Here is a 27,285-nt window from a genome sequence, read left to right as displayed (position 1 = left end):
GGCAGTGTATGACATCCTTAATGCTTGTGCAAATCACTGTATTTATTAATACTAGGTTTTAAGTGAACATTATATGTCATTTATATACTATATATAATATGAAGGCTCTTTATCTAGCCAGAAAGGCTAGATAAAGGATGTAAGGATCTTACTGTAAATGAAAATCAGGCCCAGTACAACCCAGGTTTTTGGCTGGTGCTACTGAGGTTGCTGCACATGGTGAGAGGTAGTTTAATGGAAAGTTAGAATGGATTTCAGCTACAAAAGTATCTCCACTAGACACGGATATTAAAAACAAACAAACAAAAAAATAAAAGCACATCACTGTCAAGTATTTTCAAGTGAGAACTCAAGGTCAGACTGACTATAAACAAGCTCGTATAGACCTTGCAGTGTTTTTTATTCAGGTATGATTGACACTGAGGAAGTTGCCATCCCATGGCACGTTACTTACTTTGTCAGCCAGAGAACCAGAACCCTAAGCAGATTAATACCTTGTAGGCATAGAAAACTGTATTTAACAGTGATAATACTAATGTATTTTAAAGCTACAGCAACCCATTTACAAATAACACTAGTAGCCCTATAAGATGAGAAATAGGACAAGAGGCAAGAAGGGTAGCTGGCTACTGTCTAGAGGTGATTTGCAAAAAGTCAGCAACAAAAGTTCATTTCAAGGTGGCAGATGTATTTCTTACATGTTCTTCCATTTTCTTACAGCCCCCCTATACCATGCAAGATATATTCTACTGAGAAAACAGATTGACTTTCGTGTTTCCCAAGAGAACTGAGGAAAGTCTAGTTTATCTCTTCACAAAACTTTGCCTTATATGGAACTATCTGAACTTTTATTCAATACTCATTCATTTGCATACAGGCAAAAATACTAATTCATCTATGCTAAATGTTCACCATCAGGAAACTTCATGCTGGAGAAATCCATAAGGAAAAGCAAATGGTAAGTAAAGAAGGAAATAAACATTGGAAGCTTTCCTTCTACTGAAACTGTGGTAATTCACAATTATTCCATACCTTTCAGCTTTTATACACTAAAGCAATTGCTTGTTTTTTATTAATTACCAGCACAGGTGTTTATATGTTATACAGGCATTCCAGCTCAATATTAACAGTAAATGCACATAAATACCACCACATGCACACCACCAGTACACACAGTGACTGAGCCTCCTCTGCTTGTCTAACTCTCAAAACAATAACTCTGTGGTCTACAGAGTGATACTTATTGCAAATTAAGGAGAGTGAAACTGAGGTCTACTTTGGATTCACAACTTCAAAATTCATCATAAAATTTTAGTGTGAAAAATAGAGAGAAGGTTTATCATTTTCTGTAATCCATCCTCAACTCCAAGGTTATGAAGCATAATTACTGGGACAGAAACTTAGAGTAATTTGGACCCATCAAATTCAGACAATAACTGCAACCTTCACCATGAAGAATGTGCCTTCGTATGACACAGACAATATCAAAACTGGTTCCTGTACTGTTTTTACATTAAGATTAATTAGAAGCAATTAATGTGTTGCACCTGGCTGCATTTTACAATCAGCCCTCCATTCAATCCTTATTTCTAAGGGTTAATTTTCATTACACTCTCAACTTCTCTCTGGCATATGATGGTACCCAAGAAAATCTCCTTAAGCACCATTTCCCTGTACACAACAGGCGGATCTTGCCGATACATGAGTAACTTCCTTTCCTAAGCCATCAAGCCTGACATACTGCTCGTTTTCAAACTGATCTACTTTGACAAACTAATTGTCTCTTACAGTGACTGTTTTCAAACAGGAAACCTGTTCCTCAAAGCAGCTGTTCTACTCCTTGTCATGCCACAAGCCCTTCAGAGAGGATGTACCGAATACAGTCCAGTCCCTACTGTGGCCAGATCCATAGGCCAAGGGATTGAAGCAATGCAAAAATTGGCTGGTTGTAACAAAATGCTGAGTTCACAAGATCCAGAAAGGCAGATTACACAATTTCTTAGATCCACTACTTTTAGACATACAATCTAAATCTATCGGGAAACTTACCCACTTATGCTTTGTAGATATATTGCAGAAAGCTTCTTTGCAAATGCAAGAACTAGAAAATGGTAAATTAAACCTGACCTTGTAAAGCACAATTCTGAGGCAGAAAAGGGAATTTTATAACCTGCCTCATGGTTACAGAGACATGTGGGCCGTAACAGCCCGCTCTGTATTTTTACCCTCTGGCCAGCAGTTCAAAACTAGAATTTATTCCCTCTTACCCCAAGATTTCTCTCTTCCTTTCCCAGCTCAACCTGCATCCCCTCCAACACCTTAGGATGATGGGTAAGCATGGGAAAAGACTTAACTGATATCATATATCTTGCCTCTCTCTTCAATCCTCTTTGGGACTCTTGTGGCAACAGAGTGTATATGAACCACCAACCTTTCCCAAGGACAACTACTCAGGCCTCATCTTCACACTGTCCACAGATCAAAAATGTCCCCCTACTCCTTTAATGCCTCCTGCACCCACCCTCCTACAGCCAACAAAGCAGTATAGGCCAACAAAAAAAAATTGTAAGGTCAGAGCAAAGAGGGCAGTAATGGCCAAAACAGAACGAGAAGGAAACTCCTTAAACTGTCCTTTCCAACAAAGCAACTTACAGCCTGAGGGAGAAGGTAAGATGCAGATTAACTGTCACCTCTGCGGAGTCTCATGAGGTTTACATCTGGAAAGAACAATTAGAACATTCTATTCCCTGCATACTGCAGGCCACTACATTTAATCCACAGATTTTTAAAGACACTAAATAATAGCTACTCTAGGCCCAAGAAGGCTAAACTGCATACACAGACAAAGAGGGAGAGACTAAGATGCACTTTCATCACCTTCATTCCAGCTACTCATTTATCCCCCCATATTGTTCTCATTTCCATACAGCTGTTTGTGGGACAATGGAAAGGTGAGGTGGTGGCATGATTCACATTAAAAATAAACCAGTATTGTGCTGTAACAGTAAGGAAATATGCAGTGCAATGTCAGAAAATTCTAGAAAGTAAACTGTATGGAATTTAACACAGACAACATGAAAAAAATTTCCTAAGACTCCTGCCACTCTGATGAAAAAGAAAATTCCTCCTTGACTCCACTTGCAGTGATCAGCATTTCAAACAAGACAGGCATCAAACAAAAGTATCAGTTGTTTTTGCCTGATGGAAATCATTCTGTGTGCTTGAGAGCAATCAAACACCTTAACTTTTCTTTTAAAGTAATTTAGACTGCATTTCACTCTCAACCAGATAGCACTTCTGGCTGTCTCCCTGTTCATTCATGATTTGGCTGAATACTGAGATCCTTGCACATTGACAAGTGCTGCTTCAAAAAAGTGAGCTAGGAAAGAATGTTCTAGTCCCCTGCAAGCAACTGCCCAATGCCCTGGCACGTAATGCTTGGTAGCACTCACTATGAAATCCAGATGTCTCATTAGCCAAAGCCAGAAAGAATCATGACCACCATTTCTCTGATACGTCATAATATTTTTCCAGAAAACTAGAAGAAAATCTGTGTTAAATGCACAGCAGATATACATCATAAAACCATAGAATATTTCAATTTGGAGGGCACCCATAAAGATCATCTAGTCCTATCTCCCTGCTTATTGCAGAACTGTCCAAAACTAAACACATGTCCAGACATTCCCTGAACTCTGACAAAGCTTGGTGCCATGACCACTTCCCTGGAGAACCTGTTCCAGGGACCTGCCACCTTTTCATTATGTCCAGCCTGAACTTTCCCTGACATAGCTTCACAACACTATGAAGTACCATTACTGTAATTAAAGAGGGTTTAGATAAGCAAGACTTCAAGCAAATTCACTCTTCTTTGGGAAGGTGTTTCATTACTTTAATCACTTTCAGCACTAGAAAAGCTACCTTGTCCCTAGCTTAATTCCTGTCCAGAGCACATGAAGTCAAATATTTAATTTTCTCTAAAATGAACTGCATAAAGTGAGTTAATTAAAGCTCTGTATATCTAAGCCCCTTAGGCAACCCGTAGCTGAACTGTGAACCTAGGACCTAGTAGCTGTAACCTAGCACTAGATACAGAAACAAGATTATCCTGAGAGAAGTGAAAAAGGAAAAGCCCAAATCTAAGTATCAAATTCATATTTTTTCCTTTGAAATTACATTGAAAAATGATGTTAAGTATTTATAGTAAGACACAGTTGTATTATATACCTGTTGTATTCAGTTACACATGACTTTGGCATATTGTCCCCAGTAGAAAAGAGCAAGGATAGCTGAAGTCACTTTTGCTAGGGCACAGCAGGTAGTTTAATTGATTTATTTTATCTAAAAGCAGCCAGTGGAACTGCTGTGCACAGGATGCAGTAGGTCACTTAACCAAGAAAATCAACCATCACAATACAGCTTTGCAATACACCTCCATCCACAAGAGAGAGGATTAACACAATAAGAGGCACTAAGATATTGACAGCTGCCTTACCCTGGTCTTAACTAAAAATGGCAGATGAAATACTGGTTGATCACTAGAAAAAGTGTCAACATCAAATGAGGAGGGGAGTTGATGAGAGATGAAAGCCAAGATTCTATAAAGGAATCAAAGCAATTACAAGGAGAAATAGTTGTGCTTAGAAATAATATTTATTTCTACTAATTCTTTACTATCTAAGAAGATCTTCTACTCTTTCATGGCTTTTGTTAAAGAAATAACTAAACTGAAAGAACAATTTCACAAAGGAGCTGTAAGATAATACTTTAACTAATCAGAGGTTTGTGTGCATGAATTTGAAAAATCACGTGATGGTACTCTACCAATTCCTGAAACCTGTTTGGTAAAGTGATAGATAATAGCTGTCAACAGGATGACAGATTTCAAACTAACTGAATACAAAGTAAAGGCAATAGTTAAATAGGACTCACACTGATAATGCATTAAAGTAATATTGGGAGCAACATACCTGGAAATAAAATGAAGTTCTAGATTTGTAACTGGGATAATATACTCATATTACCTTTATTAAAACACTGCTGGTACATTAGCATTTTGTGAGTAAAATAAAACCTATTAAATATGCTAGTAACAGAAAGTTTAAAACCTATTTTTGAATCACTATAAGTGCTGCTTCATATGTGGCTTTTAATAAAAGGAAACATTTCAACATGCCATAGTGAGGAAGGAAGGCTGTGTTAATCTCAGGCTATGAAAGTATCACAGGAAAAATTACCCCAAAATTCACTTTGGGAAAAAGAACATAAAAAGCCTCATATATAAGGGCTTCCTCACTAATGCTTTCATTTCAGCTTTGCTAATTCAGGATAATATTTCTACAAATACAGAAACAAAATATTAGGGTTTAGGGGAAAAAAAACAGACCAGCCACTTAGGAAAATGGGACTTAGTCAGGAGAACTTGGTATTAAGCACTAAGAAAGCCACAGGTGTGTTGTGCTGTCTCTGGAAAGTTATTTTCTGCCAAAATAATTTCCTGTCTGTGATGCAACAAAATACGGACAGTGATTACTTGCTTTTGTAATGTGTTTTGAGGTCCTCAAACAAAATTCTATCTAAATGCAAAATATTTATTACCACAGATTAAAGACATATGATAGAACATAATTACAAAGAACATCCAAGTCTGAAGCACTTCAGTATGCATAGGACTCTGTGTATTTGTATTTTTGTTGAATTAGGATCACAATCATCCCCTGCAAATTAAAGCCAGTGTTCCTCTGACTTGTCAGCCGACTACACTGGCCTATTTCGTGGCTATCCCATTCCTCCAAGTAAGATTTTGTCTCTTTTTAACAAAAGAGTTAAAATTATAAAAGGTAGTCAAAAAGAGTAGACAACTGAGTCTCTGACACAGTGATTAAGGCTCTTATTTTGACAGTAGGGATTGTGAGCTCCAAACTCTTTGCCTAGAAATGCTTCTCCATATGAGTATTCGAAAACATATTGTTCATAAATTGATTGGACTTGATCCATCTCCCTTCCAAGGCACATTTGACACTTGCAAAATGCCCTTGTGAGAAGAAAGGGAGAGTAATCTACTCACTGAGACTCCGGCCTAGCCTTACTGCTGCCAGCTATGAAGTAAAAGAGAGAATGACCTTAAAGCCCTTCTGGGAAGAAAGGATATGGGAACTACAACAGTAAAAGAACCAACTACAACAGGAAAAGAGTTGTACCTCTGAATTCTGAATATGGGGATTACATAGTAAAATGCCTATGGACGAGATGAAACATATCTAAGACATATTTTGCTGAAGATTTTATTATTAAATGATTACTGAGAACATACACGCAAAGAACAAAATCAAAGTCTACTGCCACTCCTTTTGTCCATTTTTATTTATTTCTATACCAAAATTTCTTTCTTTGTAATTATTAAGGACCATAGTAATGGATTAGTCCAGTTGGAATTAAATTATTTATATTTGACTTGAGTTTTAAAACATTCTTTTTTTCTGAAAAATCAATTTTTCCTTAAAAGCAAAATATTTTCAACAGTAATTACAGTAAGGTACTGTCTGCCTAAGTAGACAGGAAGATGAAGGTTGCATTTTAAGGCCACAGGAAGATTTCAAATTAACAAAAAGAGTGTTGTGTGACAGGGTTTTGGATGACAGAGTGTAATTTCAGATTTCATGGTCATCCTGAAAATTAAATTTCTTCATTTTAATAACTTTCAAAAACTGCAGGCATCAAATATTGCCATCATGCAATATTAAATATTTCCACCAGATGTCTCCAGTATATTATTTTACACAAAGTTGCACCCAGTTTGAAGTGTAATGTATCAAATGTAAGTGCAGTACATTAAAGAAGTAAAGAGAAGAAAGCTGCAACTAATTACTTATCTGTTTAGACAAGGATATTTTAGGGACTTCCACCGTGTTACCTAGAGAAACACCAGTTTTTTTGAACTAACATTTTGGCCAAATAGGATTAAAATAAAAAGAAGAGAGAGAGTTCATGCTTTTCACTTTAAGAGGCACTTCAGATCACATCTTGATACCCACATTTTCAGAGCAATCTAAGGTTGTATTTGGCACAAGTGACTTCTGGATTACTGAGAAATATTTTGTTTGTTTTTTAAAAACAGGAGGAGTTTTGTAAACCAAGCTAAAGACAATTCTGTTTTCAGAACTCTCTGATGTAAGCATCCAGTAATACAGTTATTTACTAATAGCCTTTGTGGATTACTCCCACTCACTGCCTTGAAATGTTCACCCAGATTCTGTCAGTCTGAGTCAGAACACAAGCAATGCTCAATACATACAAATGCAGTGCCAGAAGAGAATTCCAAGGATGAAAGGGAAACGAGACACTGCTAATTCTCAGACCCACATTTCACTGAGTTGTGCTTCAAAGGCATCTTTGCAAGAGAACTACTACAGAATCCTTCTCATTTGTCTGTGCATCAAAGTAGCACTTGGTGTATCTGACAGACACAGAGCAAACTTCGCCTCATAATCACTTATACGTACGAGCAACTATACATACATGCACAGCTATATTTAACTCAGGAAACCCACTCATTTATTCAAAGTAGGTTATGCCTGAAAGACTCAAAAAGTCTCTAAAGAGCCAAGGACAGAAGGTACATATTTCCCAGGGATCTGAGGATACTACCCTGGAAGCAACGTGGGGTCACTTGCTGTGTTACATAAAAGCCATATCCAGTCTTTCAAAGGTTCTCAATGTATTTTACACGCGTTTGTTAAACTCTGAATTTTGCAGAAAGATGGGGAATACCTCTAAGCATAGCAGACAGGATGGATCAGACAGAAATCAATTACAACCCATCTTCTCAAAAGATACTTTCATTTAACCAGAGTTTTCTCTTCAGAATAATCAACCTATAGTTTTAAATGACTAAGAGGACAGGTACCTAACATTTTCATTTTTATCAAAGACATTCAATTTTTTTTAAAAGCTTTCAGCTGCAAGAAAAAAAAAGCATGCCAATGACAAGTCATGTACTGAGATCTTCAGCTAATTCACTAATATAGTATGACATCTCTGTTTATCATTCATATCAAAGAAATTTTGAATACGTTGTGTTTTCCAAAACAGCACAAACTCAAATTTTTTCAAAGAAATTCAAGTGCTAGTCTCCAAAACCAATGCTAAAGCATAACTGTTTTCTGGGCTGGTGACAAAAATAGGTCATTTAAAACAGGTAATTTTTTTCCCCTTATTTCTATTTAGTTTCCTTTAAAAAGTAAAACAAAAAAAAACCAAAAAGACCCAAATAAGTCCATATACTCAATCCACAGTATGGAAGCAGATGCCTTAAATTTTTATAACCCAACAGCTCTTCAGACTAACATCACATGTATTTAAGCCTTCCTTTTCAAAATTAACTAATAAACGCCACTAATACGTCAATGGACTCAGCTGCTGTAGTGATATTCCAGAAATAGTTTGGTTATCTAGAATTTTTGGAGTGCAAAGCAAAAATAGCAGGGTGTTCTATGATAATCAGCTGGGTGTTTCATGATAGCTCACTATCCATGAACAGTGAACTGAGATGAAGTCACACAGCAGCACTGTCCAAGCATGCAGTGCAGAGGTCATAAATACTTCTTTTTCCCCCTTTTTTTTTTTTCTTTCTTTTGGGCAAGGGGCAGAGGGAAAAGGAGCATCTCTCTGCATTTCCCGAAGTGCCATAAAGCGATACCTAGCCTGGGGTCATAAAGAGGGCCACAATGAAAATGTATAGAATTTATAAGCATTTACAAAGATGCCTCAACTGCATCTGTCCAGAGAGTAAGACACTACTTTTCCCATCAATTATCTAATTTCTCAAACACAGCAGAGTTTATAAATATTTATTATAAGGGAAATACATTTAATTTAGCAAGCAGATTCAACTCACATTAAGATTTTATGAATAGCCAGGCAACTATAAAAAGGGCATGAAAGTCCTACATGGCTCCCTACCTGACAATGATGCACATAAAGCACTGTTTTTATTAAACAATCCTTCTGAAGAAAAAAATCCACCACAGTATAAGAAAACTAAGACCTGTTAAACTAAAATACCTTATACTGAATAGCGCACAAGAAAAATATTTTCTAGTACCTCTAAAAAGGTCATACTCAGTTTTTATTGCAGTTGCTTTTGATTGTGTTTCTTAATTTGAAGAACTGTACAATACCTGTCCAGTATATGCAAAGTCCAGGGCCTGTTTTAAACCGAGGCTTGTGACACCATGTAAATTCACCTCATCAGCTTCACTCTCAACCATGCAGAGACTGAACATTGCCTATGGAAAAAAACCAGAAATGCCATTAGCCAATTTTGGATAAGAATTCCAAACAGCAGCAGCCTTGAGAGTTAGAATGAAATCTATACCAAGTTTTCAGTAACACCACAGCAATCAATCTTGCAACTGAGTCCTTTTATCATTAAAGAAATACAAAAACTTATTCTGGATAAACTGAGATAAATCCCTTTGGTCCATTTATATATATTTTTTAACTAAGTAATTCAGGTGAAATCAGCAAGACCAGTCACACAATAAGGTATCATTCAATAAAAAAAATAACTGGACTCTGGGAAAAGAGTCTACACAAGCACCACTAAAAATAATACTTATGTACAGTATCATTATATATAAGAAGGAGCAGTAAGCCATACACAATTACTTGAGAAGAAGGGGCAGTTAAAATACCGTCTTTTATAAGCAATCCTTTTAAAATAAGCATTTCAGACTGGAATATGTGCAATATAATACTCAACTTATTAAATTAAGAGGAATGATGGAGATGCAGTCACCTAAACTTACAACCTTCCCTTGCTTGTCATTGCCCATTTTCTCAGATCATAAAACCTAAACTGAAGATAGGCAAGGTGCTACAGAATTTCTGTGAAAATACCACTGAGAAGAGCAACTGTCCCTTTCACCCAGCCTTACTTTCCAGATTATTTGTCTTAAGTGCCTAGCTGGACTGAAGCAGCATCCTACTCAGTGTCTGAATCTTTGTGAGAATCTTTTTCTTCTCATCTCCATTAAACTTCTTTGCCCTTCACTCTTCCCTCCCAGCCTGCACTCCTGCTGCACTACCCCTACTTACCACTTCTTCTCTATCAGCCCCATTCTCTATTCTTTGGCACCCTCCCACACTTTTTAAACAAAATATACCACTCAGAGTTTTTAAACAGTAAACTGTGAACAAATAAACTGAACACTTCTGCCATCTGTCGCTACTAAAGAAAGTCTAAACTTATCCCCTTAAAGGATAAGTTTAAAACCTTAAAGCAGATTTTATGCTGAACTCAACGCCTTTATGGAGGCTACCAAACTTCACCTTGGAGAACGCCAGTAACAAAGCACTTCTCATGGACATAACCCCTGATACCTTCTTCCTATACTCTGGCTGATACCTGCAGAAGCTGAGACAGTCAACAAGCTCACTGGATTTCATATGTGCAATCTGTCCACCAAGGAGTGCTGAATTTAAAGGAAAAAAAATAAGCCCTACCCCCTCTAACTCTTTAGCACATAAGAACGACTACATGACCTTTACTCAAACTATCCACAATTTACCTAGTCTCAGGTGGCTTCAAGAACTGAATGGTTCCTGCAAATATGGAATTTCTTCAAAAATATTAGAACTTTTAATCATTAAAACACCATAATCTGTTTCCTGGAAATCATCCAGTATAAGCAAGAATGACATTTATCATACAGTTAGTCCTATTTTTGCAATTTCTATTGAATTAAAGTGATATCAGGGCTTCTTCCAAACTGGCAACAGAAAAGAAGCAACAAATAGCTTAAAAGGCTTATCAAACAAACACAGTAAGACACTGCCCTGAAATACAGCTAGGAAGAAAAAAAATTAAATTCTAACAAGTTCAGCCACCTTTTTTATCCATTAAAAATGTAATCAGAGTTGGATATTTTGTTGTCATGTAATAGCTAATGTGAGGCTTCAGAGCTTGCCAGGAGCTGCAAGGTACCCACCCATCAGCCACCTACTCCTTGGAAAAGCAGACCTACAGCCCCTGTCTGGAAGAGATAAGCTTCTCTTCCCAGAAATTCACTGCTAGATAAACCTTTTGGAAAATATTCTTTTCACACACCAATTCCTGAATAAAGAGAGTAAAGTCTCAAATCAACATCTGTCTACCCAGGGGTAGATTTGCACACCTTCTGTACACTCAATTCCGTCACTGACTGCCTGCAGAAAGACTGGAAATGCTCAGAGGTAAAAGATGCTCTGTGTCCTCTGACCATGCTACACTAATAATCTGTACACTACAGACCTGTACATAGGAACCATCTAAACAGAGTGGGGTTACTAATATAGCTTTTATTCTGATCAAGGAATAATATTCCACACAATGAGTTAAGGTTACAAATACAAAGAAACACTTAACTGAATCTTATCTGTAAACCAGGAATCATTCCTATATGATTTCTCCTGTGTACATTTAGCAACTTTATCTTTAGGAGATTATTTTAACACAGAGATTCCAACATGGTCTTTACACAGGGTTTATTACTACACCTAACTTAGTAAACTCAGCAGGATCAGGCCACTAACTCAGTCACTGCCCATAATCACTCACAGCATTTAAGGAACACAGCCTCCAGCAGAGCTTTGAGCCCTGCCAACTAGCACTCTCGCAGGCAATGCCCAGACTATGGTCCAGGAGATAACTACAGCCTGTTCCAAAAAGCATGGATAAAGCCAAGCTGTTCACAGAGGTTTAGACATATTGTCACATGCTGTGTAATGCCAGACAACAAGCCCTCATTCACCTTATTTTATAACTACAGATACAGTCTAAGAGCGCAGTGGGCTATTAGAACTGTAGCTGCAGGTAAGACACAACTATGGCTTTGTGGAGAATCACAGAATGATCTGGGTTGGAAGGGACCATAAAGATTATCCAGTTCCAACCCCCTGCCATGGACAGAGGCATCTTCCACTAAACCAGCTTATTGAAAGCCCCACCTAACCTGGCATTGAAGACTTACAGGGACAGGGCATCCACAAATTCTCTGGGCATCCTCGCAGTACAGGATTTCTTCTAATATCTAGTCTAAACCTACTCTCTTCCACTTAAACTGAAAGCCTTCCCCCTTGTCCTATCACTACCTGCCCTTATCACAAGTCCCTCTCCAGCTTTCTTGAAGGCGCTCTCTACGTAAAGAAAGGACACACACCCTGAAGCCATCTCTTTTTCAGGCTGAACAGATCATTTCTCTCAATCTTTCTTCATAGGAAAGGTGCTCCTTCTAATCAGTTTGGTGGCCCTCTTCTGGACTCATTCCAACAGGTCGAAGTCCTTTCTGTATTGAGGACCTCAGAGCTGCATGCGGCACTCCAGATGGGGTCTCATGAGAACAGAACAGAGGGGCAAAATCACCTCCCCCAACCCACTGCCCACACTGCTTAGGATGCAGCCCAGGATACAATTGACTTTCTGGGCTGTGAGTGCCCATTGCTGGGTCATGTCCAGCCTCTCATGCACCAGCACCCCCAAGTCCTTCTTGGCAAGGCTCCTCTTGATCTGTTCATCCCTCATCCCCATACAGGAGGCTGCCCTGACCCAGGCGCAGCACCTTGCACTTGGTCTTATTAAGCCACATGAGATTCCCATGGGCCCATTTCTAGAGCTTGTCCAGGCACCTCTGGATTGCATCCCATCCTTCAGGTGTGACACCCAGCATTGTGTCATCTGCAAATGTGCCAAGGGTGCACTCAACCACTTTGTCCATGTCATTGATGAAGGTACTAAATAACGCTGGTCCCAGGACAGACTCCTGAGGGACACCACTTGTCACTGATGCCCATCAGGACTCTAAGCCGTTGACCACTACCCTCCAGAAGCAACTGTCCAAACACTTTCTTATCCATCTACCGGTCCCCTCATTTAATCCATCTCTTTCTAATCTAGAGAGAAGGATGTTGTGGGAGACTGTGTGAAAGGCTTTACGAAAGTTCAGATAGATGATGTCTGTAGCTCTTCCCTTGTCCAGAAGTAGTCACTTCATCATAGATGTCATACATCTGCTATTCAGAGTTCATTTGCTCAAATACTATCCCCAAGTAATCTGTGAAAGTTTTTGAAACTGGGTAGGAACTACACCTATTTTTCAGGAAGCAAGGCCAAAGAATTTGATCAAAAGACAAGGCCTGCAATGGTCCTCAGACAGTTCCCATTCAGCTGAACTGGATTAGCCTCCAGGAAAGTAGTCCCCCCACTTGAATGAACTTCATACTGCTCACTGATCCACACTGCCTTCACCAGCAGGCAAATTTCCTTCTCAGCCTGATAGTTTTTGAGGTTTAATCCAGCATGACAAAAAAATCTGTTCTACCATAGGCAGAAATTGAACTCAAACTCAGTGTTTAATTTGCACTCTTGTACCTGAATATTGTAGTTTAATTGTAAAAAAATACGGACCATTAAATTCTGATTTAAGACTTCACCAATACCTGGAGAATGAGTTACGGTTGAGCTGTTAAACTCCAATTCCAGATGCATCCCTGAAAACACTCTAAGGTTTTATGAGCTTATATAGATCCATCAGTCATGCTTTTAATGCAAGGCTACTAGCCTACTTTATTTTTCCCTTGGGTACATTAAAAACAAGGCAATAAGATAAATATCTCAGGTGGATGTAGAAGTGAAAGACAAGAAAAACAAATGAAATACAAAATATTTGGACAAATGCACAATTCAAAGTCAAACCTAGCAGAAAAGTTACCAAATTTGGCTAAGCATGAAATGTTAATCATGTTAGTTACTGACTTCATTCAACAATGCTATTATACTTTATTTTAAAACATTTCAGCTTGAAATAAAATCTGTTTGGTAATGCCTCATTTCTGCTTCAAGACCTTCATGAAGAGTGAGAAGTACAAGTTGCCAGTGTTAACCAAAGATCCCTTTTATAATAAAAACCCCCTGATGAGAGGACTTATCCTTTTTTCCAGCTTCTTAAAATATAAATAAATAAATAAAAGATCTTGTTCTGCCACCCAATAGTATACTTAGCCAACATTGTGGTAAATAAATTGATTGCTTAAATTCTGATATTTCAGTTAAGATTTTAAGTATGTAAACGAAATCCCTCAATGCAAAATAAGTACAATCCACTTGCCATTTTGTGGCAACTGCTCCAAAATTCAGGTCTCAACATGCTGTCACAAATGGATGTATTCCATTTTTGGAATTCCACCTGAGGTCACACTTATTTCAGATGCTACAGATTTGGATGGCCTTATTCTTGTGGGGCAGGCAGACACTTTATTAGCTCCTCTTTTTGGAGGAAGGGAGGAATCAACCCTCTATTCTTCTTCTAATCTTGGCCTGAAACAAAGCTACAGACCTATACCCAAAGGAAAAAGAAAACAAAACACACAGTCCTTAGATAAAAATAGTCAAGCCATAAAAAAATTCTCGGACTCTTGAAAACTAGACTTCAAAGAAATGTAGCAAGCTGTTGGGCATTTAACACAGAGTGCAACCGTAGTTTCACAACTTGGCCGTCAGCAGTCACAGGCACCTTTATAAAAAGTTTTCTCCTACAAATATAGAATACAAAAGTCAACAAGAGCTCCAAACTGAATAGCACACAACCACAGGGTGTATAGACTTAGATGTTATAAGATCTGATGCCAGGCAGAGCAGTCCAAGTAAAAGATGCTTAGAACAATCATTGTGTCTAACTTTCCATGCTCAGCACAGCAACATGCTGTTGTTTAACTTTCAAAAGCAAAATGTACAATAGCTGTAAAACACCACCAAATCAGAATAATGTATTACTGTTAAAATGTCCATACACATTGATTTTATCAGTCATGCAGCACTGCAGCAACATATATAGACTCCTTCACAACATATGACTTCAGGAACAGATACCAGGGTAACAGACACACAAGATGATACTCAAAATCCCCAAAATACAAATTGCTCACTGTCACAGTGGTGACATACAAAATTGCTCCTTGCCTTTGAGTCATTTTCTTACTTACTCAGATGTTCCATATCCATGAGAGTAATGAGCTTTTCCTCATTTGTACACATCAACCTTACAGCCATGTCAGTCATAGCAAACAGCAAATCATCACAAAACAACTTAGCCAAGTTGTATGTATTTTACACAAGCAAATTTTGTCAGTGAATTCCACATAGCTTAGTGGCCTTTTAAAAGCAAGAAATAGAATCAAAACATATGCAGTGTCAGGAGGCAGGTAAATGATGTAAAAAGAGCAAATGGTTATGCTTTACGCTGTTAAAAAAATAGCACTGTGACTGAAATCGTAAGTAACTTGCCTCTATGACCTGGGCCCTCCAAGAAATACCCAGCCTCTTCTAGGAGTAAAGAAGTACATGGTTCCAGTGCATAGTAATAACCTCTAAAATATCTCAAACTTCTCTCAGCAAGATTGTGAAAAGACATTCATTATTTTCCATTTTTGTTTGATTCAGCTTCAAATGCAACTTTCAAAAGAAATCTAAGCTTCCAAAAATGGGCAAGTAAGCTGAGCTTACTACAGCAAACTACAGTAACTCCAAAAGTAACATTCGCCCCCTCTGTTTTCTCAAACGCTGCTTTGGTAACAACCAGCAGCCCTAGATCCACGTCCACTATAACACAAAACAAACATTTGGAATTTCCCACTAACGCATAGCCCCGACCTACACAAATTCTTGTTCAACCACAGACTTAGCTGCACAATAATAAAGTCCGGGGATACTTTAGAATTACCTCCATTTAGCAAACTAAGTGCTAAAGAATTGATCAGTGAAGTCACCAAGGTTTTCCTTTGCTATTTATCTTGTTGCATTGAATTTTCCAAGTAATTAACACTATCTAGTATTGTGGTGGCCAACAGCTGGCCTGAAGGCCTCACAATTATAATTAATACCCGTTTTATAACTGAAAGGTAACTAATTATATAAGTACCTTGATTATATAACCTGACCAGTGTGGGCTCTTGGAGAGAAGGCCTGGGCCGTTGAGGAAGCGAGCAGCCATTGGCTGATTGGCTGGGTGGCAACTGGTTCGGCTATGAATTGACCATGGATTGACCATGCAGACCTTCAGATCTGTATAAGGGGAAGAAGACTCAATAAAAGTTGGCTGCTGTGCACAAGGCCAGTGTGTCTTGTCGCTTGTCTGTCTCCGAAACTGCGACAATCTAGGATTGTGCTACTGGTTTAAAAAGAGCTGATTTGTCACCTCAAATTTCTGCCTCCACAATTAAACAATGATACTGAAGCCAGTTCTTTTTAAAATTATTTTCAAATAGTTAGGCATCTTCATTAAGGGCAGTGTTTTATTCAAATTCACTTCCCACATCATATGCACTTAATTCGACATTCACCTGTTCCATTGCTTTTTCTTTACAGGAAATTGATCGCACTTCTCATCTCAGGCATCAGAAGAGCTATGAAGAGAGTAAACTAACACTTTGGAGAGCTCAGATCAATTTCCCACATTGCTCAGGGAACTCAGTTATGATGTGATACCTCAAGATTTTTTCCATTTCATGTGTAATTTTAAGCCTGTAAGAAATATTACTGGCATCAATGGAACAGATCAGTCATGCATTCTTTCTGATTTGGGACCTAAGCTTATCTGTCACCCGGGCTACTAAGTATCCAGCCCTGACATAATCTTTTCTGTTTGGACTATAAACTTTTTCAGGCCAAAACATTTTCTTTTGCAGTTTGTATTAAAAATAGAAATTCCCTGTTCATGTAACAGTAATATTAAATAAATAAATCATACTCTATTTCATCTACTTTGTTGTATTACTCCTGAAACAATCTTTGGCTGTTCTTAGCTTCATGTTCTGATTCTTCATTACATAAGCCATATAATTTTTCCTTTGCTGTTTCCACCTATCACAACAAAAAAGAATACATTCAGAATCTATGAATAGGAGTCAAAATACTGCTTTGACAGATGACCATGCCCACATCAAATAGCAACTATGCTCCAGATGTGCAATATATACTTACCCAAATAATCAATTTAATATGTGACTGTTTCTTTACAGCATGTAAAAACGTGCCTTGTTCTTCTTATAACTAGCTTTGTTTCCCTCCCGATTCGAGCCTGTCTATCCTAAATCAATCATCAGCCAATCAGCCATGTCCTCTGGAGTCTCTCGCACACTGAAAAACATATCCATCAATACCAATCGCATGAAATATGATTAAGAGGCTCATTACATGATTCTTCTGAAAAAAGTTCTATATAAATTCCCAGAGAAAATGTCACATAACATCAATCACTGATAACTGAGCCTACAGTAATTTATCTGCTCTATGAAACCTACCTAAATATTGTTTTTTAAGCATTTGCCAAGCAACTAAAATGAATCCCATGAAATGGAAAGGTCAGCTATCATTCATAGTTTAAGAGAATATATAGTAATAAATAGTTAAAGAAATAAAACTGAGCAGCAAACTATACAACTTTATGCACAACATTCAAGTGTCACATATTACTGTTAGCAAAGCAAATTCCACTGAACCTTTGGTGTTTCTTTTAGTATGCCAGTGTCAGACAGTGGTAGATAATTGCGCAGCCCCAAGAGCTTACCAACTCAAGGATATATACAGTGCACTTGTTACATTACACTCTGGATACAAAAAGATAACCCTTTCTTGGCATCTTTCAAAATAAGTAATGAAAATTGCAATAAAGAGCTACCTTACTCCTTAGAAGACCTAAGGCTGTGATATTTTTTCCTGTTTGTATAGTGGACATTCCATCAAGAACAAAGTAATTTTCTTGGTTTTAACAAGGCACAGGGTCTTCATTCCCAGTCAAAATAAAAACATAAATATTAAAACAAACAAATAAAAAAAATCCCCAAAATTTTTTTGCTAGCAAGTTATATCCTTGATTGAAACTGCATCAAACAATTTGTGTTTTGACAGTCAGAGTTTAATAGTGTAATGTGTCTTCCCCAAACCTCTGCTTAGGTACACAAACATAATTTAAGCCATATGGAAAAAGGAACTCTTTAGCATGCTACTCCTAATGAGTTGCTGCATCATCCCTAGAAAGACTCTCATTCAAAATCTAAGTAGTGCCATAGAAACAAAATAATTCTACAATTTCCATGTGCATCTCTGTATCAGAACAAAAAACCCCACAAAACTGTGAACTATTACAGCTACAGTTCCAATATTTCAAAATGAATTGGTCATCACAGGTGGTCCTGAATATCAAAATTATTATTTTATGGCAGAAGCAAGAAAACTGAATTTTAAGGACACTGCCATGCAAAGCACTGCATAAAACTCCAATAATGTACAATCTATCCTAACAATAGACAGCCATAAGCAGGCCTGCCTTTTGGAGAATAAAGAAAGCAGCATAACTAAAACCAGATTTTCCCAGCATTTCCAGTCAAGCACAGAAAAGCATGAGTCACATTTGCAAATTTTGGCTTAAATTGGTTTAATGCTTCCCAGTGAATGCATAAGCCTATTGTTCACGTCCTTCGATGATTTTAGCAAGTGATATCAAAAGCAAGCCCAGAATAAAATTGCAATAAAAGTCACTTAGCTCTTGAACTAGCATTTTAACTACCACAATACACTTAATTCAGGGAGGCAAAGCTTCTTGTGATTCCCCCCACCCCAAGAAAAAACCATGATCCAAACTTGGACACCTTTAAGGGACTTCATTTTTAAAACCTACTTCATATAATACCATTAAGACAAGTTTTCCACCTTAGTGTATGCAGGCTCTAATTCAATAGTTGTACAGCAAGGCTTAATCTAAGGGAACTGTAGTAACAATCTTAGTTGTTATTATAATTACCTTTTTAAGAAGCCATTTATATAATGGGATGTGAATGTCATTAGACACTGACATCCAAATGTTCCAAGCAATAGTAAACTATAGCAATTACTTCTATTCTGTATCATAACTGCAAAAGCATACTTGTTATGTGAGAAGTCTAATGCTGAAATTCTAAATCGTTCATTTTATGAGACACCCCTTTCATATCCTGCCCATTTTATGAGGGTTTGAACTAGACCTTTGTATCCTTTAAAATAATTCTATTTTTCACTACGATTATAAATCTTGTTTTCCATTAAGAATACAGCACAATTTTGGTAAAGTACCACCCTTAATTCCCACCAATATATTTATTAAATTTTTATACAAAGTAATAAAACCAGCTTACTATTTTTCTTTGTTTTTTCATACCCTTATACTGATAAAAACCTAAAAAGTAAACAAACACTAACAATTTGCAAAATAAAAGAAGAATGACTTGACTAACCAAGCTTGTATTAATGTTGCAGTCATTTGTCACAGTAGTTTTCATCATCAGCTAAGCTCTACCCTCCATCAGCTACCTCCTCTGGAACAAATGCCTCCATAAAATCATCTCTTCGCAAATGCAGTAGCCTGCATTTGACCATGTTCATTTATCCTTTGGCTTTTCCTTCAACTCTAACAAACAAAGCCCTTCTGAGCTAACAGACCACAATGACATTAATTTAATTATTCCCATATATTCTCTAGGCTTGACACCTACTCCTTCTTGACTGAAATCTTACCCTGACAGGGTAGATGATTAAGTGCCAGGTATAAGAGCTTCTGAAAATGCAAATGAACATTTCATAAGTTGTCCTAATATTCCTAATTGCTATATAAAATGGGGTTTGTGTATATTTGTTGCCTATTTGTATAGCTGGCACTCTATGAACCTGGAAGGGCAGGTTATTTCATCAGTAGCTGAGAATGTTCCACATGTCTAATGAGATGGTAATTTGGTTTTTGCACACATACACACAAACATGAAATTGGTTCTATATATATACAGGTAATGGATGCAACCTAATGGTGAAGAGTATGCTATGCTGGGCTTTAACCACTACTTTTTCACAATGTGGATTCACAAAAAGCTTTTGACAGAGGCCTTTAAATGCCTAGAAGGCAAACTAGGCAAGAGAGAAAGAGGAGAGATCTTTGCCTGGATAAGTGACTGAATACATAAAACAGTGAAAAAGAAAAGACCGGGCCAGTTTTCACAGGGAACGATGATTCCAGTGGAGCACCCCATGCTTAACATATGCAGAGCAATTCTGGAAAAGGGGAAGAGCGGTGCAGATAGGAAGTCCACGGAGACAAAACTATGCAAGGATTGTATGGAAGAAGCAGTTGGCTTCTAAAATGGCAATTATAAAAATGAACATATGAGTTTAATAAAAAATCATCCTGGTCCTCAGCAATAAAAATAAGAAAAAAATTTAAAAAGGTAACCAAAGCTTAGAAATTTTTTTTGCAAGAGAGAACAAAACAGAAATCAATCCTGTGCCCATACAGAAATTTACACTTTGCCTATTGCATGCAATCCCCTTACCCTCAGCTCACAAAACACCAGAGCTGTTCAAACTTCGGAGAAGGGCAAGAGGCTTCATCAAGCATCCTGAACAGCTTCCATTTAAATAGCATCTGATTAAGTCAAAAGTTTCCAGCTGGAAAAGAGATGATTGAGTGCCATGAGAAGAACCAATGGTTATCTTTTCCAATAGAAGAACTAGAAGGAATCAAGTGAAACTGGTAGAAACCAGCTTGACAATAAACAAAAGTAGATCTTCATACAACAGGCAGTTGTCCACCCTGTACAGGGCACAAGAAATCTTACACAGGCCCAATGGGAAAGAAGATAACAGCTTAGAAGAGACTTACTTAGGACTGCTGAACAGACAGGAATCACACCCTGCTCCAAAATGTCCCTGAGCTGGAAACAGCTGAGGAATTCTCTGGAACACACCACACACACTTACCCTGGATTTACTCTTCTTCACCAGACATCTCAAACAGCTACTGCTAAAGTAAACAGCCAATGATCCAACTCAGTGCGGCCATTCTTATGCTCTCACCTAAGGCTGCTAAGGGCATCTCCCTCCTTTGAGGCATTACTGATCAGTTAGGAGATTGAGAGGCAGTTTGATTCATTCATCACTCGCACATTAGGTCATTCAGTAAGAGTAGACTGGGATTTAGAGAAGTTTTTGATGTCTAAAAGCTTGCAAACTGGCTGGCTCAGGCAGACTAACTCCTGCCAAAGATAAGCAACCAGCAGCACTTTATAAAGCTGTTCAGGACAATCAAATGCAAAGGTTCCACTGCTTAAATCCAACGTTTTACAAGACTGAGACCTACAGTGACATGAATTCAATTTGCCAATATTATATTTCAGTCTACTAAAATGAAGGTGTTAACAGGACGTAAAACAACGGCACTGTTGACAATGAAGCAACTGAAGAATTTATTTAAAGAAAGGTATCTCCTCTAAACTTCAAACAAGCAACACAAAAGCCAGAATTGCATTGTACTGGGCTTCTTATACAAACAAGAGACTGGAACACTCCCTGAGGGAGTAGCCAAAAGAAAAACAGCTATTTCAAGAGTGGTAAAAGATCCTAACACCAGCTTCAGCTCTCTGTTTCTTTTGTTGGATACTTCTCATGTTATTAAAATGGTATGTGGGTCCTAGTCACTGAAGCTAAAAGTGATATGCTGCCCAAATAATTCCCTCGGGTATTTTCAGCTTCACTACACCCACAGAATAATTTTAATTTTTCCCGAGGTTGTGTGGGAAGATACTGACAGAGACTACAAGATATACAAGCGCATCTACTGCATCCAACAATGTTCTGAAACACAAGACTTCTTCACCAGACTATAGAAACTGAGAAGAAAACAGGTACAAAAAGCTTCTCTGCCACAGGCCTGCCCCAGTAAATTGGTTTTCATGGGCAAACACTAAGCCACATAGAAATGCAGCTGAGACCAGCCCAAACTCAGAACACTTGTTATGGCAGCACTGCAAAACTGAACTGAGGCAGCCTGGCGCGGTGATCTGTTTACCCGCTGCTTTTCTGATTCCGTATCTCCTCCCTGCTTTCCCTTGCCCCTAGCCCTGGCCACTCCCTCGGGTCCTCCCTATTGGTTCCTGCACCCCAACTCCGCCCATGTACCGCCCCTGCGATCTGACAAAACACCCCTGCGCCTGGATCACAGGGTCTCTCTGCCTCTGGGGATTGCTGGGATGAGATGTAAGATTAAAGATTTTCTGAAACCCTCATGGGGAGACCCTTCTCACCTCCTTTGCCATCACTGTGTTGTAGAGCTGATAGCTACCGGAGCAAAACCACAGAGCTGTCCCAAATGGACTACGGGAGGGCGACAATGGTCGCACTGCCCTAAGCAGCTCTGCTGAGCTCTCAGGGAAAGCTGCAGCCTGCTAAACCAAACCTAGCACTACAACAGGCTGGAGTAAGCAAAGAAGATGGTAAAGAAAATGGACAACCAGAGCAACATGGCTGTAGTGACTCCTTTCTGTCCTAGTTTTAAACTGAAAAAATGCATCAATTCAATAGCCAAACACCACATGCTGTTATCACACCAATCTGAGACAGTGAGCCACAGCCTACTATGGCCTATCTCACTAACTGCAGAGTTGATTTTGCCATATACAACCATGGTGCATGCACTTAACCATACAGGCACTTCAAAAAAGAAAAAGAAAAAAACATCAAAATGATACGACAGCATATTGTCTACCATCCAACACTGACAGAATTGCAATGAATTCATTTATGAACTATGAGAATTGCAACAGAAACATATTTACTCAGACAGAATAACATCTATTGGGAATTTGAATACAGAATTCAGAAAAGAGAAGATTCTTGTAGATGTTTTTGATAGCACCAACAGTGCTGAGCTGTGGGAATTCTGTCATCAGCAAAGAAAAATTGCTTCAGAGCCTCACAGAATAAAAACCCATTAAATACAAAGATAAGGACGAACAAAATAAAATAACCCAGATACACTTCCTTATTTTTCTCATTTTGAAAGAATATTAAAGTATTTCTTTAGACAGCTTTAAAACATTTGCCAATCATTTTTGTATATACTCCAGAAGTAAAAGAGATTGTTCAGATAAACATTACACAAGACACCTCACACCTACCCATGCTATATACTTCCAATGCTTTGATTTAACTTAGTAAAACTATTGAAGTGCCTATATTAAACAATGTTTTGAGAAGTAAAGGAATGTGCAGGTTTTTTTACACTCAACTATAACTGGATTACTGAATAATTAGTAGTAACATTCTAATTTGTATTTAAACTTCTAAAATATGCTAGTAATTTAATTTTTTTTTTCCCCAGGCCTCCTCGTATTTTAGACAAATTTCTTTTTTTTTTCTAATGGGAAGCAAGCATCTCACTCTCAACAGGTGGCATATAAGGAACATATTCACAAAACCAGACACTACTATGAATCTTAAAATATCTTCTGCATTGTTGGCATCACTCAGAACCATGTGTATTGTGATCCATCTGGCTGATCCCATGTGTAGGAGAGCTTAAAAACAGTGCTAAACAGCTAGACAGCATGCCAAAACAGCCCTTCAGTTTCTTAAAGCATCACTGTATGGTAGTGAACATTATAAACTCAATAATCTCAAGCCTGGAACCACTACTAAGACTATATTCCTTCCCAAGTCTGCAGTTAGCATTCTTATATAAAAAGAATGCATTAAAAAAACCTACAAAAACAAGAAACTAAGGAAGATTAAACAGAGAGTTAAGAAGGGGGGGAAAGTAGTTTTATGTCAATACTAAGCATATTTAAATGAGACTTATTTATCAAAGTTCTTATACAGGAAAACTGCTGGTGTGACAGTAAGTGAGGACAGTAGATGAGAATATCCTGTTCCAAAATTTTGTATAGCAGTTGGAAACTGTTTCTGAATTAAGGGCTTTGATAATGGAGAATGGCACAGGACAATATGAAATAGTATGGCAAAGACCAGAAATTGGTCAAAAGTCTTGAGGGTTCTCAGACTATGGGGAAAATGTTAAGAGTAAGAAGATGGCAAGGATGTATAAGTAAACGACAGATGCCACATAGCTGGGATATTACTACTTTTGCATAAATCATGATGGTGGCAGAAAGGGAGCTTGGTGTTTCATGCAAAAGGTTTCAAATGTCATATAACTTTTCATCAGTGAGAACAAAGATAAGAAAGAAAAGATCCAAGGAATCATAGCAGGGTGCATGGTTTGCCAGCTCTGGGATGTTCATCTGACATATTTATAGTTGTACTATCAGATTTCCAAACAAATAGCTCGGGGAAATCTGTTTACTGCTTGTAAGGATTCAAGAGAGAGGGACAAGAAAAGCAAGCCTATTGGTGAGCCTGACTCAGTACAAAAATTCCTCCTCTAGTACTCAAGCTAGAAAGGTAGTCTGTAAGTTACAGAATCACAGAATCATTAGTTAGAAGGGGCCTTTGAAGATCATCCAGTCCAACCTCCTGCTAGAGCAGCTCACACAGGAACATGTCCAGGTGAGTTTGGAATGTCTCCAGAGAGGGAGCTCCAAGACCTCCCTGGGCAGCCCATTCCAGTGCTCTGCTACCCTCAATGTAAAGTTCTTCCTCAGGCTGAGGTGGAACTTCTCTTGTTTAAATTTATGGCCATTGCTTCTTAGCCTGTTGTTCAGGAAGTTCAGAAGCAGACATATCTATCCATACATGGCTTGGGACTAGGGAAGGACTGCAAGTAGAACTACTGCTTGGAAGAATAGAGCTGATTTGATCCAATGGGAAGAGCTTACATTTTTATAGGTTATCTGGAAAGACAATTTCTAAGAAGCATCACTTTTGGGTATGATAGAAAGGAAGTATTGTTTCTTTAGCAGACACATACCAGCGGTAAAACACTGAAAGACAAAATCACATTACACTGCAAAAGCAGCAGGCACTCCTGATTTCTCTGAACTAGGTCTTTACATCTAAGACATTATCAGGGAGAGCCTTTTCCTCTTTATGATTAATATAGCAAGACTTCGAAAGCTACTTGCATCCACCAGCCTTTCAGTCCTCAGGGATTGGTTTATAAAAATTAATTCCCTCACTTTATCAAGAAACAATGCAGTACACTGTAAAATATTCAGTAAAACCAGCAATGCTGTGGACAAAGGAGGAAACCATCTAGCAAGGGGCAGGGAAGTCAGCACAGAAAACCCCTAAGAAGAAACTGTTTAAGAATCAGCTGTGACAGTAGTACAAAGTCTGTGTGCAAAACTATTATCTACTGGTTCATTTCAGAAAAGGAAAATTATTCTAAGAATTGAGCATGCTCATTGTGGAAGAAGAATTAGAATATTATTGACATTTTAAAATCTATCCTAGATAATTGATATAATTTTGTTCATCTAGATTAGATAGAAAATCTGCATATTTTTGAGAAAGATCAAAGTCCTGCAACTAAAAACCCACTCAAATGAAAAGTAAGGAAGAAGAAAGGAGTTTTTCTGATTGGAAAACCAATGTATTTTGTACAAGAAAATCTTGAGGTTATATAATCACCTGCCAACACTGTAAATGCCTACTAATGAAGTCATGCAGTAACATTTCATTTTGCTCCCAGAGGGGAAAAAAGCAGAAGAATCTTTTAATTGGAAATGACTTAGCTTGCTAGAGTTATCACAGTGCACACATATTAACTCAGCTGCCTTGTCTCAGTGCAATAGATTGAGACAAATGGCAAATCACAGCATGTCAATATGGAAAAGTTTGCTTAAAATGCTGTTTGCTGCATTAAAAAGAACCCATAAAAATACAGATATTTACTACTCTTTATAGTAGTATTTTAGAGTATGGAGATAACTATTATATTCCTTAGCACATTCTGAAAGAAGAGGTACTTCAGGAGCAGAAAACAAACCTCTAATTTTCAAGTGTTTAATCTTGCAGTGTAACTCCGTATATGCAGTCTTTGTATTCAATTTCCTAAGGGGGTTTTTTTTCATGATGAAAGAACCCACAGAATTTTGGTGTACAAATGTAACAAACTCCCAAACCAGGAGCTACGCTTAGGATTTAAATGTCAATGTTTCTGTACAGCTGGAACTATGAGACTAACTACACCAACAGGAAAGATGGATGGCCTGCTGTTATCCTAGAAGGCTGGCCTTTAAGTATTTTGCTGAAGCTCAGGTCTTCAGCTTGTCTTAGAAAAGCAAAAGATTTTACTCCAGACTATAATCTCAAAGAAAATTTGATAAGGAAACCTCTGGCCTTCTCTGTTCACTCTTCCTCACACAGTGGCTCCAATTCCCCCAGTCTGTAACATGACACACATTTAGTTAGCCTTCCAAAGCATTAACAACTGTTCTTTCCAGTAAAAGACATGTGTCAATTTCAAAGAAAATATGCTGCTCAAGAAAACACTCCAATTTAAGAAGTAGCTCCATCTGAATCAAAGTAGACACAGAACAAAACTGCAGAAAACTGTACAAACCCTCCATAGAACGCAAACATCCAGTCTCTTGCAGAAGCTGTTTTATCATAGTAGCAAAAAAATGGAAAACAAATTATTCATTCTGATAGAACCCTGTGTAGAATAGAACATATTTCTGGAGACCTGAAAAAAAGACTGTAGTGGATGCTGGCTGGATGCCAGGCATCCACCAAAGCATCTCTCTCACTCCCCTCCACAAATGGACAAGGGAGAGAAAATATAATGAAGTGTTCATGAGTTAAGGAATAGGAGAGATCACTCAGCAAATAACATCATAGGCAAAGTGGACTCAAATTGGGGATATTAATAGAATTCATTACTAACAAAATCAGGATAGCAAGAAGTAAAATAAATCTTAAAAACACCTTCCCTGCACCCCTCCCTCCTTCCCAGCTCTCCCTCCTCCCCCAGCAGCGCAGGGAGACAGGGAATGGGGGTTACGGTCACTTCAGCACCTGTGGCTTCTTCCACTGCTCAGGGAGAGGAGTCCTTCCCCTGCTGCACCATGGGGTCCCTCCAAGGGGAGACAGTTCCCCATGAACTTCTCCAGTGTGAGCCCATCCCACAGACAAGAGTCCTCCACAAACTGCTGCAGCATGGGTCACTCTTCCGTGGGGTGCAGTCCTTCAAGGAGAGGCTGCTCCAGCATGGGTTCCCCACAGGGTCATAAGCCCTACCAAGAAACCTGCTCCTGCATGGGCTTCTCTCTCCACGGGTCTGCAGGTCCCTGCCAGGATCCAGCTCCAGCACAGGTTTCCCAGGGGTTCACAGACCTCTTTCAGGCATCCACCTGCTCTGGCTTGGGTCTCTTCCACAGGCTGCAGGTGGATCTCTGCATCCTCATGGACCTCCATGGGCTGCAGGGGGACAGCTGCTTCACCAGGGTCTTCACCATGGGCTGCAGGGGAATGTCAGCTCCAGCACTTGGAGC

At 38.4% G+C, this 27,285-nt stretch overlaps 1 protein-coding gene across 7 annotated transcripts in view; it reads right to left on the bottom strand.

Annotated features, from left to right (window-relative positions):
* The window catches only part of KLHL32 (kelch like family member 32), a 142,510-nt gene that overhangs the window by 85,642 nt on the left and 29,583 nt on the right, over nucleotides 1-27,285 (bottom strand). For all 7 annotated transcript variants that reach the window (XM_032105118.1, XM_032105111.1, XM_032105114.1 and 4 more), the window contains one exon: nucleotides 9,180-9,287. In XM_032105118.1, the coding sequence (XP_031961009.1) occupies nucleotides 9,180-9,287 (108 nt within the window). The remainder of the gene's footprint in view (nucleotides 1-9,179; nucleotides 9,288-27,285) is intronic.

Source organism: Corvus moneduloides, chromosome 3, assembly GCF_009650955.1.
Source record: "Corvus moneduloides isolate bCorMon1 chromosome 3, bCorMon1.pri, whole genome shotgun sequence".
Classification (NCBI taxonomy): domain Eukaryota; kingdom Metazoa; phylum Chordata; class Aves; order Passeriformes; family Corvidae; genus Corvus; species Corvus moneduloides.
Note: the sequence above shows the minus strand (reverse complement) of the source record. Positions and strands in the feature narration are given on the sequence as shown.